Raw genomic sequence first — 13,841 nt, 5'->3', positions numbered from 1 at the left:
CATCCCATAACATTTTAACATGGAAATAGAACCGCTATCATTCAGCCTACAGTAGCAGCCAATGTGTGGTGTTCAATGTAGGCCTACATTCCATGAGACTTTTGAAAACAAACATGCAGGGCTTGACATTAACCTGTTTATCCATTTGTCCTTCAGACAAGGAGGTGACTGAAAATGTTGTTGTATTGTTTGATGCAGGAAACCACTTTACAAAATAAAATGCATTATTATTCCCATACCATTATTACAGAGACTCAGACAAATTATGCTACCCTCTGCCTATTGGCTACTTAGCTTATTCAAGCCTGTCTCAAAATATAACACTGCCCTTTTAAGACTAAAAAAAGCTCTTTATCTGACTCACTTTTCAAAGATGTCTAGAAATGTATACGTTTTGTGCTCTTGTAGGAAGCAGTCACTCCCCTATTGCTGACTACAAATTATCTATAACTGGGCTAATAACTCACTAACTAGCAAAGGATATGAACAAAATGTGCACATGCAGCTCTTTGTCTGATCTCAACACAAGCGCTTCTCCTCACGACCGTTCATGCTGTAAACACAGTCCAGTTCAAAGTAAATGGCACAGATCCATATATGACAGTGTTCTATTTGTATATAACCCTACTGCAGCTCTGATTGTGTATGCCGCACCGGTCTGTGTAAAGTAGTGGCGGAGTAGTGCGTGTCAATGCAATAGAATCCTACTCTGATGCGTTCTGCCTACAGCAAAATTGCCCTGCCCGTGCATTGTTGTGCGGGCAATAAAAAAAATGTGGTATTTGAAAATTCGAGTTAGGCTATATGATCACACCGGGAATAGATCCATTATTGTATTACTTGCGAAGCACAGCTGAGTCAGCATACATTTAAATCATTAGCTTTTTATTTTACTGGGCTGATGGTGCCAGCATCTGATGGTGAGAGAGAGCAGCACCCTGCGGATCCACTTCTCAAAATCCCTCTGCTCCCCCTTTCCTCCACTGACACTGACCAAAAAGGGACACGTCTTCCAGCTGATGGCGAAACTGGAGTCGCACCGCATTATTTCTGCCTCATGCACAAATTCATGATGTTACTCCTATGAACAGAGAAAGTGAAATATTCCTCGATATTAAAAAAGACCCAAGCCGCTAATAATAACAACACAAGCCTATAGATACACAAGCTCATTTATTACTGCTGCAGTGCTTGTTGTTGCACTGAGTGGAAATAGGAAGAACACTCATTTGGAAGTATTCAGACCCTTTGACTTTTTCCACATTTTGTTAGGTTACAGCCTTATTCAAAAATTTATTAAATCATTTTTCCCCTCATCAATCTACACACAATACCCCATAATGACAAAGCAAAAACTGGTTTTTAGAAATGTTTGCTAATAAAAAATGTATAAAACTGAAATTAACTGAAAGGGTCTGAAAAGTATTCAGACCCTTTACTCAGTACTTTGTTGAAGCACCTTTGGCATCGATTACAGCCTTGAGTCTTCTTGGGTATGACTCTACAAGCTTGGCATACCTGTATTTAAAGAGTTTCTCCCATTCTTCTCTGCAGATCCTCTCAAGCTCTGTCAGGTTGGATGGGGAGTGTTGCTGCACAGCTATTTTCAGGTGTCTCCAGAGATGTTCGATTGGGTTCAAGTCCGGTCTCTGGCTGGGCCGCTCAAGGACATTCAGAGACTTATCCCGAAGCCACTCCTGCGTTGTCTTGGCTGTGGGCTTAGGGTCATTGTCCTATTGGAAGGTGAACCTTGGCCCCAGTCTGAGGTCCTGAGCGCTCTGGAGCAGGTTTTCATCAAGGATTTCTCTGTACTTTGCTCTGTTCATCTTTCCCTCGATCCTGACTAGTCTCCCAGTCGCTGCCGCTGAAATACATCCCCACAGCATGATGCTGCCACCACCATGCTTCATCTGTACAAACAATAGTACACAAGTATAAACACCATGGGACCACACAGCCGTCATACCGCTCAGGAAGGAGACGCGTTCTGTCTCCTAGAGATTAACGTACTTTGGTGCGGAAAGTGCAAATCAATCCCAGAACAACAGTAAAGGACCTTGTGAAGATGTTGGAGGAAACAGGTACAAAAGTATCTTTATCCACAGTAAAACAAGTCCTATATCGACATAACCTGAAAGGCCGCTCCGCAAGGAAGAAGCCACTGCTCCAAAACCGCCATAAAAAAGCCAGACTACGGTTTGCAACTGGGGACAAAGATCGTACTTTTTGGAGAAATGTCCTCTGGTCTGATGAAACAAAAATAGAACTGTTTGGCCATAATGACCATCGTTATGTTTGGAGGAAAAAGGGGAAGGCTTGCAAGCCGAAGAACACCATCCCAACCGTGAAGCACGGGGGTGGCAGCATCATGCTGTGGGAGTGCTTTGCTGCAGGAGGGACTGGTGCACTTCACAAAATAGATGGCATCATGAGGAAGGAAAACTATGTGGATATTTTGATGCAACATCTCAAGACATGAGTCAGGATGTTAAAGCTTGGTCGCAAATGGGTCTTCCAAATGGGAAATGACCCCAAGCATACTTGCAAAATGGCTTAAGGACAACAAAGTCAAGGTATTGGAGTGGATATCACAAAGCCCTGACCTCAATCCTATAGAAAATGTGTGGGCAGAACTGAAAAAGCATGTGCGAGCAAGGAGGCTTACAAACCTGACTCAGTTACACCAGTTCTGTCAGGAGGAATGGGCCAAAATTCACCCAACTTATTGTGGGAAGCTTGTGGAAGGCTACCCGAAATGTTTGACCCAAGTTAAACAATTTAAAGGCAATGCTACCAAATACTAATTGAGTGTATGGAAACTTCTGACCCACTGGGAATGTGATGAAAGAAATAAAAGCTGAAATAAATCATTCTCTCTACTATTATTCTGTCATTTCACATTCTTAAAATAAAGTGGTGATCCTAACTGACCTAAGACAGGGCATTTTTACAAGGATAAATGTCAGGAATTGTGAAAAACTGAGTTTAAATGTATTTGGCTAAGGTGTATGTAATCTTCCGACTTCAACTGTAAGACACGTAGTCTACACACACATACACATGGATGTTGTATTGTAAATATGTGATAATGGCGTAGTGGCCTGAAAGTGTTATAAAGTGTTATGAAATGTAATGCCATTTAAATTCTATATAACTGCCTTAATGTTTCTGGACCCCAGGAAGAGTAGCTCCTGCCTTGGCAGCAGCTAATGGGGTTCCTTAATAAATACAAACATGTTGCGTTTATATTTTTTTTCCGTGTAATTTCCTGCGATACTACAAATTCTGCCATGGAGCTGAGAGAAAATGTTGCCGTTTTAAATTCCTTAAAGTTTATGCAGTTTGCCATGGTTATTTTCCTCAAACATAATAACAAAGTCAATACTGCCAAATTATTGTCTTTGGGAATTTTCAGTTTCCCTGGCTGTCTAGATTTTATTTAGGTGATTGTTAGTTCTCAAAGATGATATTATGAATAGAATATAGGGCCATTTATCTTTTCTACAAACTTTATATCTGGTTTTAGTCGTTTAAGTTTACACCAAAAGCATTTTTACATCTTGAGAAATAATGTAAAAAAAAATCTAAACATATTGATTTTAAAAAATATATATTTACATGAATGGTGATCCTTTGGAAATTATTCAGACTACTTGACTTTTTCCACATTTTGTTAGGTTACATCCTTATTCTAAAATTGATTAAATAGTTTTTTAGAAATGTTTGCTAATGTATTAAAAATAAGAAACTGAACTGTTACATTTACATAAGTATTCAGACCCTTTACTCAGTACTTTGTTGAAGCACCTTTGGCAGCGATTACAGCCTTGAGTCTTCTTGGGTATGACTCTACAAGCTTGGCACACCTGTATTTGGGGAGTTTATCCTATTCTTCTCTGCAGATCCTCTCAAGCTCTGTCAGGTTGGATGGGGAGCATTGCTGCACAGCTATTTTCAGGTCTCTCCAGAGATGTTCGATTGGGTTCAAGTCCAGGCTCTGGCTGGGCCACTCAAGGACATTCAGAGACTTGTCCCGAAGCCACTCCTGCGTTGTCTTGGCTGTGTGCTTTGGGTCGTTGTCCTGTTGGAAGATGAACTTTCGCCCCAGTCTGAGGTCCTGAGCGTCCTGAGGTTTTCATCAAGGATCACTCTGTACTTTGCTCCGTTCATCTTTGCCTCGATCCTGACTAGTCTCCCAGTCCCTGTCGCTGAAAAACATCCCTGCCACCACCATGCTTCATCGTAGGTATGGTGCAAGGTTTCCTCCAGACATGACCCTTGGCATTCAGGCCAAAGGGTTCAATCTTAGTTTCATCAGACCAGAGAATGTTGTTTCTCATGGTCTGAGAGTCCTTTAGGTGCCTTTTGGCAAACTCCAAACGGGCTGTCATTTGCCTTTTTACTGAGGAGTGACTTCCGTCTGGCCATTCTACCATAAAGGTCTGATTGGTGGAGTACTGCAGAGATGGTTGTCCTTCTGGAAGGTTCTCCCATCTCCACAGAGGAACTCTGGACCATCTTGTTCTTGGTCATCTCCCTGACCAAGGCCCTTCTCCCCCAATTGTTTAATTTGGCCGGGCGGCCAGCTGTAGGAAGAGTCTTGATGGTTCCAAGCTTCTTCCATTTAAGAATGATTGAGGCCACTATGTTCTTGGGGGCCTTTCAATGCTGCAGAAATGTTTTGATACCCTTCCCCAGATCTGTGCCTCGACACAATCCTGTCTTGGAGCTCTACGGACAATTCCTTCGACCTCATGGCTTGGTTTTTGACATGCACTGTCAACTGTGGGACCTTATATAGACAGGTATGTGCCTTTCCAAATCATGTCCAATCAATTGAAGTTACCATAGGTGGACACCAATCAAGTTGTAGAAACATCTCAAGGATGATCAGTGGAAACAGGATGCACCTGAGCTCAATTTCGAGTCTCATAGCAAAGGGTCTGAATACTTATGTAAATAAGGTATTTCAGGTTTTTATTTTTAATACATTTGCGAACATTTCTAAAAAACAGTTTTTCCTTTTTCATTATGGGGTATTGTGTGTAGATTGTTGAGGATTTTATTTTATCCATTTTAGAATAAGGCTGTAACGTATCAAAATGTGGAAAAAGTGAAGAGGTCTGAATACTTTCCGAATCCATATGAAGTGGGTAAAACAGTATGTAAACATTTATTAAATTGGCCAGTGTTCAATGACTTTGTACAGTGTCTTGCAAAAGTATTCGTCCCCCTTGGCGATTTTCCTATTGTGTTGCATTTCAACCTGTAATTTAAATTTTTATTTGGATTTCATGTAATGGACATACACAAAATAGTCAAATTTGGTTAAGTGAAATGAAATAAATAACTTGTTTCAAAAAATTCTAAAAAATAAATAACGGAAAAGTGGTGCGCGCATACGTATTCACCCCCTTTGCTATGTAGCCCCTAAATAAGATCTGGTGCAACCAATTACCTTCAGAAGTCACATAATTAGTTAGATTAAACACAGGTGGACTTTATTTAAGTGTCACATGATCTCAGTATATATACACCTGTTCTGAAAGGCCCCAGAGTTTGCAACAACACTAAGCAAGGGGCACCACTAAGCAAGCGGCACCATGAAGACCAAGGAGCTCTCCAAACTTGTCAGGGACAATGTTGTGGAGAAGTACAGATCAGGGTTGGGTTATAAAAAAATATTCAAGAGAGGACCGCCCATCAAAACTTACAGGCCAAGCAAGGAGGGCATTAATCAGAGAGGCAACAAAGAGACCAAAGATAACCCTGAAGGAGCTGCAAAACTCCACAGCTGAGATTGGAGTATCTGTCCATAGGACCACTTTAAGCCGCACACTCCACAGAGCTGGGCTTTATGGAAGAGTGGCCAGAAAAAAGCCATTGCTTAAATAAAAAAATAAGCAAACACGTTTGGTGTTTGCCAAAAGGCATGTGGGAGACTCCCCAAACATATGGAAGAAGGTACTCTGGTCAGATGAGACTAAAATTGAGCTTTTTGGCCATCACTTGTCTTATTTCTTGTTTGTTTCACAATACAAAATATTTTGCATCTTCAAAGTGGTAGGCATGTTGTGTAAATCAAATGATACAAACCCCTAAAAAAAATCAATTTTAATTCCAGGTTGTAAGGCAACAAAATAGGAAAAATGCCAAGGGGGGTGAATACTTTCGCAAGCCACTGTACATAGGGCAGCAGTCTCTAAGGTTCAGGATAGAGTACCAAGTACTGCGGTTACGGATGTTGCAATTGCCGTCCCGGCCGGTGAAACAGCCCAACAGGTGCTCTCAATGGTGCATCTGTAGAAGTTTGTGAAGTTCTTAGGGGCCAAGACACATTTCTTCTGCCTCCTGAGATTGAAGAGGCGCTGTTGCGCCTTCTTCACCACACTGTCTGTGTGGATGGACCATTTCAGGTTGTCAGTGATGTGAATGCCGAGGAACTTGAAGCTTTTCACCCTGTCCACTGCGGCACCATCAATGTGGATTGGGTCATGCTCTCTCCTGAAGTCCACGATCAGCTCCTTTGTTTTATTAACGTTGAGGGAGAGGTTATTTTCCTGGCACCACTCCGCCAGGGCCCTCACCTCCTCCCTGTAGTCTGTCTCTGAGCGCGCACCCTTGCGGGGCCTCCGTGTTGAGGATCAGCGTGGCGTAGGTGTTTTTGCCTACCTTCAACACCTGGGGTCCAGGACACAGTTGCACAGGGCGGGGTTCAGACCCAGGTCCCTGAGCTTAATGATGAGTTTGGAGGGCACTGTGGTGTTGAAGGCTGAGCTGTATTTGATGAACAGCATTCTTGCATAGGTATTCCTCTTGTCCAGATGGGATAGGGCAGTGTGATGGCGATTGCATCATCCGTGGATCTGTTGGGGGGCGATATGCAAATTGTAGTGGGTAAGGTGGAGGTGATATGATCCTTAACTAGCTCCTCAAAGCACTTCATGATGACCGAAGTGAGTGCTACGGGGCGATAGTCATTCTTGGGTAGAGGAACAATGGTGGACATCTTGAAGCAAGTGGGGACAACAGGGAGAGATTGATGTCCGTAAACACACCAGCCAGCTGTTGGGCACATGCTTTGAGGACGTGGCTTGGGATGCCGTCTGGGCTGGCAGCTTTGCGAGGGTTAACACGCTTAAATGTCTTACTCACGTCTGCCACAGAGAACTAGAGCTCACAGTCCTCCCCTCAGCCAGTATAGTCATACTGCCCTGTCTGTCCCTGTGTGTGTTCCTAGCCTGGAGATTACTCTCCAGAAGAGGAGCGAGGGGCCCATGTGGCCAGAGCTGCTGACTGGAGGAGACGGGAGAGGAGAGTTCCTGATGAGTGATGAGCAGACGGCCTTGCTCCACGAAAGACTGACATTCCTCACTACTGAGGACATGGTGAGACTCACTGACACTCTGAGCCTTGTCTTTACATGTTGGGTGGTGTTCATTAGTCACGAAACCAAAGAAAAATGCATGGTGTGCTCTAATGAACATGACCTTGGGTTACTGATGATGAGGAATCCAATCCTGTGCTCTCTCTGCTTCTCTCCTCAACACCCTGTCTTCATTTTTCCTTCTTTATGAACCCCTCATTTGCTGTCCATCTCTCTATTCTCCTTTTTACCGCCAATCTTGATGTTACTTTCTGTGCCTCTAACCCCTCCATCGACCCCCCTCCAACCCCGTCTCTGAGCCCTCACTTTTAGCCTCTTATGGCCCCTTTCTCCTGCCTTCAGGTCCTCTCCTTCTCACTCTCACCCCTCCCTCTTCAGTTTCTCAAAGCAGCTCTACTTCTCCCTCACACCATCATGTCCAGTTCTCTTGAGCTGCCTCAGTCTCCGCTTCCTATTTTGAATGATATTTTCAGTCCCAACTTGTTTAACCACTCACTGCTCATTTAGAGATTTAGCGTTCCCATCATCATTGGCTTCTAATGAATGAATTCAATGCATCCTCTCACTCGTCTTTGACTGTTAACTCTACCCACTCTCTCTGCTTCCATCTCTCTGTGTTCAGAATGCCAACCCAGACAAGGACAAGCCCCCGTGCAACGCCCAGGAGCTGGAGGACTGCGATGGCTTCCCAGAGGACAGCTCCAACCTGACGCGCTTCGATGGAGACTCGCTCAAGCCCACTCACGTGGTAAGACCCTTTTCTCCACCCTCCTTTACTGCACCACCTCCTTCATTGTTGTCAGTGAGCACCAATCGGTTGTATCCACATCAGCCCCTCTCCCCTGAGAGGCCCCACAGCGGCACAGTAGAACTTAAACACACACACCTTCTCCATTTGCATTGCCAGCGAAGCTCGTCTTGATTTAATGAACATGGAATTGACCACACAAATGTCTTGGGGTTCTTTATTTGAAATTAAAAGAGAACAATCCATTAGGCTCAATTAGGATGGCTAGAATGTCTCTCTGGCTACTGTGTGAGTAGAACCAATTGAATACACTTGGCATTGGCTCAGAGCCACCGGAAAACGTGGCGAGAAAGCATTTGCCACAGTAATTTTCAATTGCCATTTACTTCTCAGTGCATTTTTGTGTTGCAGTTCAACATTTACCTGCTCTGTCGCAGTCTACCATTGAAAACCATTGAAGACTACACACAGAAAAGTCGTGCTATTTGTATTTGAGCAATATGATTGGCCGTTCATTCAAGCACCACTATGCTACTTCGAGTCACAACTTCTCAAGCAGTACAGAAATTGATAGCTACGTTCACACAGCACCTGTGAGCTGTCCTGAGCAAAAAATAAGCACCAATCAATCTACTTGCTGATCTTATTTATTTTAGGGAAAGTGATTTACAAAAGTAAACCTTCAATAGAGAACATACTAGCAATATGCTGGCCACTGTTGATAGTCACTTACTCTTTACACTTTAGCATTGGCTAGCCTACTGCAGCCAGGTCGATATCTCTTTTGGAATGGAATTGTCTTAAAGGGGCAGCATCCTATTTTGAGAGATGAAATGTATTTATTTATTTAGAAACAAAAATTAATACAATTAATACAATGCAATTCTGAAGAATGGAGTAATGACTTACGTTGCTAAATTATATGAAACACATGCATTTAAAAAACTACACCATGTCCGGGCCTGTAGAAATGTTGTTTGCGACAGTAGATTTTTGGCCAACTTGCCCGGTTGGGCCATTGAGAAAAAAAGTTTACGTTGGACCCTGTCATAGCCTACGAATAGGACCCAGAGTTTTACCTGACCAGGTCATGAGATAAGGAAAAACTCCAGGCCCAGAAAAGACACGTAAAAATTTTGCCACACCACTTTTGAACATGTGGTGGCACTTCTGTATTAGCTTAACAAGCTGCTGGTAGATTCCTGCTTTTAATGTAGTTGTTTTTTTAGACTTTTTTTCTGGATTTATGTCTCAGCTGAGACCTATGTGTCTTACAGGAGTAGTCACTTCTAAAAATGCTAACCTTATCATTTCGTCTAATAGAATAATTTTAAATGGAGCTTTTCTGTTTTTGTTATTTTATCATAGCTAAGATTGATGTTGACTTTTGGGTTTTGAAACGGTTACTCTATAAAATAGTAAATCTGTAGTGGTATACTATACATTTCTATTATTAAAAGCTCTATCAGGCTAAGTATGTGCATGGGCAAAATATGTCCTTCCACATAGCTGTTAGGAGCCGAAAGGTAGGTAATAATACCTATTGAAAAGGAATATTGAGAAAATCAAATCAAATTGTATTTGTCACATGCGCCGAATACAACAGGTGTAGTAGACCTTATCGTGAAATGTTTACTTACAAGCCCTTAACCAACAATGCAGTTTTTTTTAAAAAGAAGAATAAACCAGCACACTGCTATTGGTAGTATCACTGCTCTTTAATAAGCTTTACGTATCGGCTTCAAGGCCTTCCTCAAAAAAGATAGCTCAGATGTGCGAGTGCCTTTTGAATTTTGAAGAAAATAGAGTTAAGAAAATATTTACTAAATAAACTAAAGTAAAAAAAAAAAAAAAGTAACACAATAAAATAACTGTAATGAGGCTATATACCGGTACCGGTACTGAGTCAATGTGCGGGGATACAGGTTAGTCGAGGTAATTTGTACATGTAGGTAGGGGTAAAGTGCATAGATAATAAACATTGAGTAGCTGCAGTATAAAAAACAAGGGGGGGGGGGGTCAATGCAAACAGTCCGGGTGGCCATTTTATTAATTGTTCAGCAGTCTTATGTTTTGTGGGGTAGAAACTGTTCAGGAGCCTTTTGGACCTAGACTTGGCGCTCCGGTACCGCTTGCCATGCGGTAGCAGAGAGAACATTTTGTGACTTGGGTGACTGGAGTCTTTGACAATTTTTTGGGCCTTCCTCTGACACCGCCTAGTATATACAGTGCATTCTGAAATTATTCAGACCCCTTGACTTTTTCCACATTTTGTTACGTTACAGCCTTATTCTAAAATGGATTACATTTTTAAAAATCCTCATCAATCTACACACAATACCCCATAATGACGAAGCAAAAACAGGTTTTTAGAAAATGTGGCACATTTATTAAATATAAAACACAGAAATAGCTTATTTACATAAGTATTCAGACCCTTTGCTATGAGACTCGAAATTGAGCTCCGAGACAGGATTATGTCTCGCCACAGATCTGGGGAAGGGTTCCAAAAAATGTCTGCAGCATTGAAGGTCCCCAAGAACACTGTGGCCTCCATCATTCTTAAATGGAAGAAGTTTGGAACCACCCAGACTCTTTCTAGAGCTGGCCGCCCGGCCAAACTGAGCAATCGGGGGAGAAGGGCCTTGGTCAGGGAGGGGACCAAGAACCCGATAGTCACTCTGACAGAGCTCTAGAGTTCCTCTGTGGAGATGGGAGAACCTTCCAGAAGGACAACCATCTCTGCAGCACTCCTCCAATCAGGCCTTTATGGTAGAGTGGCCAGACAGGAGCCACTCCTCAGTAAAAGGCACGTGACAGCCCGCTTGTAGTTTGCCAAAAGGCACCTAAAGACTCTCAGACCATGAGAAACAAGATTCTCTGGTCTGATGAAACCAAGATTTAACTATTTGGCCTGAATGCCAAGCGTCACGTCTGGAGGAAACCTGGCACCATCCCTACGGTGAAGCATCTTGGTGGCAGCATCATGCTGTGGAGATATTTTTCAGCGGTTTGGACTGGGAGACTAGTCAGGATCGAGGCAAAGATGAACGGAGCAAAGTACAGAGAGATCCTTAATGAAAACCTTCTCCAGAGCGCTCAGGACCTCAGACTGGGGCAAAGGTTCACCTGCCAACAACAGTACAATGACCCTAAGCACACAGCAAAGATAACGCAGGAGTGGCTTCGGGACAAGTCTCTGAATGTCCTTGAGTGGCCCAGCCAGAGCCTGGACTTGAACCCGATCGAAGATCTCTGGAGAGACCTGAAAATAGCTGTGCAGCAACGCTCCCCATCCAACATGACAGAGCTTGAGAGGATCTGCAGAGAAGAATGGGAGAAACTCCCCAAATACAGGTGTGCCAAGCTTGTAGCGTCATAGCCAAGAATACTTGATGCTGTAATCGCTGCCAAAAGTGCTTTTAACAAAGTACTGAGTAAAGGGTCTGAATACTTATGTGATATTTCCGTTTTTTATTTTTAATAAATTAGCTTTGTCATTATGGGGTATTGTGTGTAGATTGCTGAGGGATTATTATTAAAAAAAAATCAATTTTAGAATAAGGCTGTAACGTAACAAAATATGGAAAAAATTAAGGGGTCTGAATACTTTCCAAAGGCACTGTAGGTCCTGGATGGCAGGAATCTTGGCCCCAGTGATGTACTGGGTCTTACGCACTGCCGTCTGTAGTGCCTTACGGTCAGATGCCGAGCAGTTCCATACCAGACGGTGATGCAACCGGTCAGGATTCTCTCGATGGTGTAGCTGTATAACCTTCTGAGGATCTGGGGAACCATGCCAAAACTTTTCAGTCTCCTGAGGGGGAAAAGGCGTTGTCCTGCCCTCTTCACAACTTTTTTGGTATGTTTGGACCATGATAGTTTGTTGGTGATGTGGACACCAAGGAACTTGAAACTCTCGACCCGCTCCACTACAGCCCTGTCGATGTGAATTGGGGCGTGTTCGTCCCTCCTTTTCCTGTAGTCCACGATAATCTCCTTTGTCTTGCTCACGTTGAGGGAGAGGTTGTTGTCCTGGCACCACACTACCAGGTCTCTGACCTCCTCCCCATAGGCTGTCTCATCGTTGTCGGTGATCGGGCCTACCACAGTTGTGTCGTCAGCAAACTTAATGATGGTGTTGGAGTCGTGCCTGGCCACGCAGTTGTGGGTGAACAGGTTGCACAGGAGGGGACTAAGCACGCACCCCTGAGGGGCCCCCGTGCTGAGGATCAGCGTGACAGATATGTTGTTGCCTACCCTTACCACCTGGCGGTGGCCCGTCAGGAAGTCCAGCATCCAGTTGCAGAAGGACGTGTTTAGTCCCAGGGTCCTTAGCTTAGTGATTAGCTTTGTGGGCACTATGGTGTTGAACGCTGAGCTGTAGTCAATGAACAGCATTCTCACATACAATACCGGTCAAAAGTTTTAGAACACCTACTCATTCAAGGGTTTTTTCTTTATTTGTACTATTTTCTAAATTGTAGAATAATAGTGAAGACATCACAACTATGAAATAACACATATGGAATCATGTAGTAACCACAAATGTGTTAAACAAATCAAAATATATTTGAGATTCTTCAAATAGCCACCCTTTGCCTTGATGACAGCTTTACACACTCTGGGCATTCTCTCAACCAGCTTCGCCTGCAATGCTTTTCCAACAGTCTTGAAGGAGTTCCCACATACGCTGAACACTTGTTGGCTGCTTTTCCTTCACTCTGCAGTCCGACTCATCCCAAACCATCTCAATTGGGTTGAGGTCGTGGGATTGTGGAGGCCAGGTCATCTGATGCAGCACTCCATCACTCTCCTTCTTGGTAAAATAGCCCTTACAGAGCCTGGAGGTGTGTTGGGTCATTGTCCTGTTGAAAACAAATTATAGTCCCACTAAACCCAAACCAGAGGGGATGGCGTATCGCTGCGGAATGCTATGGTAGCCATGCTGGTTATGTGTGCCTTGAATTGTAAATAAATCACAGACAGTTCCTTTTGTCCAGGTGGGAAAGGGCAGTGTGGAGTGCGATTGAAATTGCGTCATCTGTGGATCTGTTGGGCCGGTATGCGAATTGGAGTGGGTCTAGGGTTTCCGGGATGATGGTGTTGATGTGAGCCATGACCAGCCTTTCAAAGCACTTCATGGCTACCGACGTGAGTGCTACGGGGCGGTAGTCATTTAGGCAGGTTACCTTCGCTTTCTTTGGCACAGGGACTATGGTGGTCTGCTTGAAACATGTAGGTATTACAGACTCGGTCAGGGAGAGGTTGAAAATGTCAGTGAAGACAGTTACCAGTTGGTCCACGCATGTCTTTGTAGTCCGTAATAGTTTGGAAGCCAGCCACATCCGACGAGCGTCAGAGGTGGTGTAGTAGGATTATATCTTAGTCCTGTATTGACGCTTTGCCTGTTTGATTGTTTGTCTGAGGGCATAGCGGGATTTCTTATAAGCGTACGGATTAGTGTCCAGCTCGTTGAAAGTGGAAGCCTTGAGCTTGGTGCGGATGTTGCCTGCAATCCATGGCTTCTGGTTGGGATGTGTATGTACGGTCACTGTGGGGACGACGTCGTCGATGCACTTATTGATGAAGCCGGTGACTGAGGTGGTATTCTCCTCAATGCCATTGGATGAATCTGCGCCCCCTGTATTTCCTTTTCTTCATGCGAATGACGGGGATGTGGGCCTTGTCCGGGAGCAACATTTT

General features: G+C 43.7%; 1 protein-coding gene across 1 annotated transcript in view; it reads left to right on the top strand.

Moving 5' to 3' along the window:
• nudcd1 (NudC domain containing 1) overlaps window positions 1–13,841 on the top strand; it is a 66,303-nt gene that overhangs the window by 34,571 nt on the left and 17,891 nt on the right. Inside the window, exons 7-8 of the mRNA XM_041867220.2 lie at window positions 7,241–7,388; window positions 8,010–8,135. Of these exons, the coding sequence (XP_041723154.1) occupies window positions 7,241–7,388; window positions 8,010–8,135 (274 nt within the window). The remainder of the gene's footprint in view (window positions 1–7,240; window positions 7,389–8,009; window positions 8,136–13,841) is intronic.

This window comes from Coregonus clupeaformis, chromosome 38 (genome assembly GCF_020615455.1).
Source record: "Coregonus clupeaformis isolate EN_2021a chromosome 38, ASM2061545v1, whole genome shotgun sequence".
In the NCBI taxonomy this organism is placed as follows: domain Eukaryota; kingdom Metazoa; phylum Chordata; class Actinopteri; order Salmoniformes; family Salmonidae; genus Coregonus; species Coregonus clupeaformis.
The sequence above is the reverse complement of the archived record's forward strand: the minus strand, read 5'-3'. Positions and strand labels throughout refer to the sequence as shown.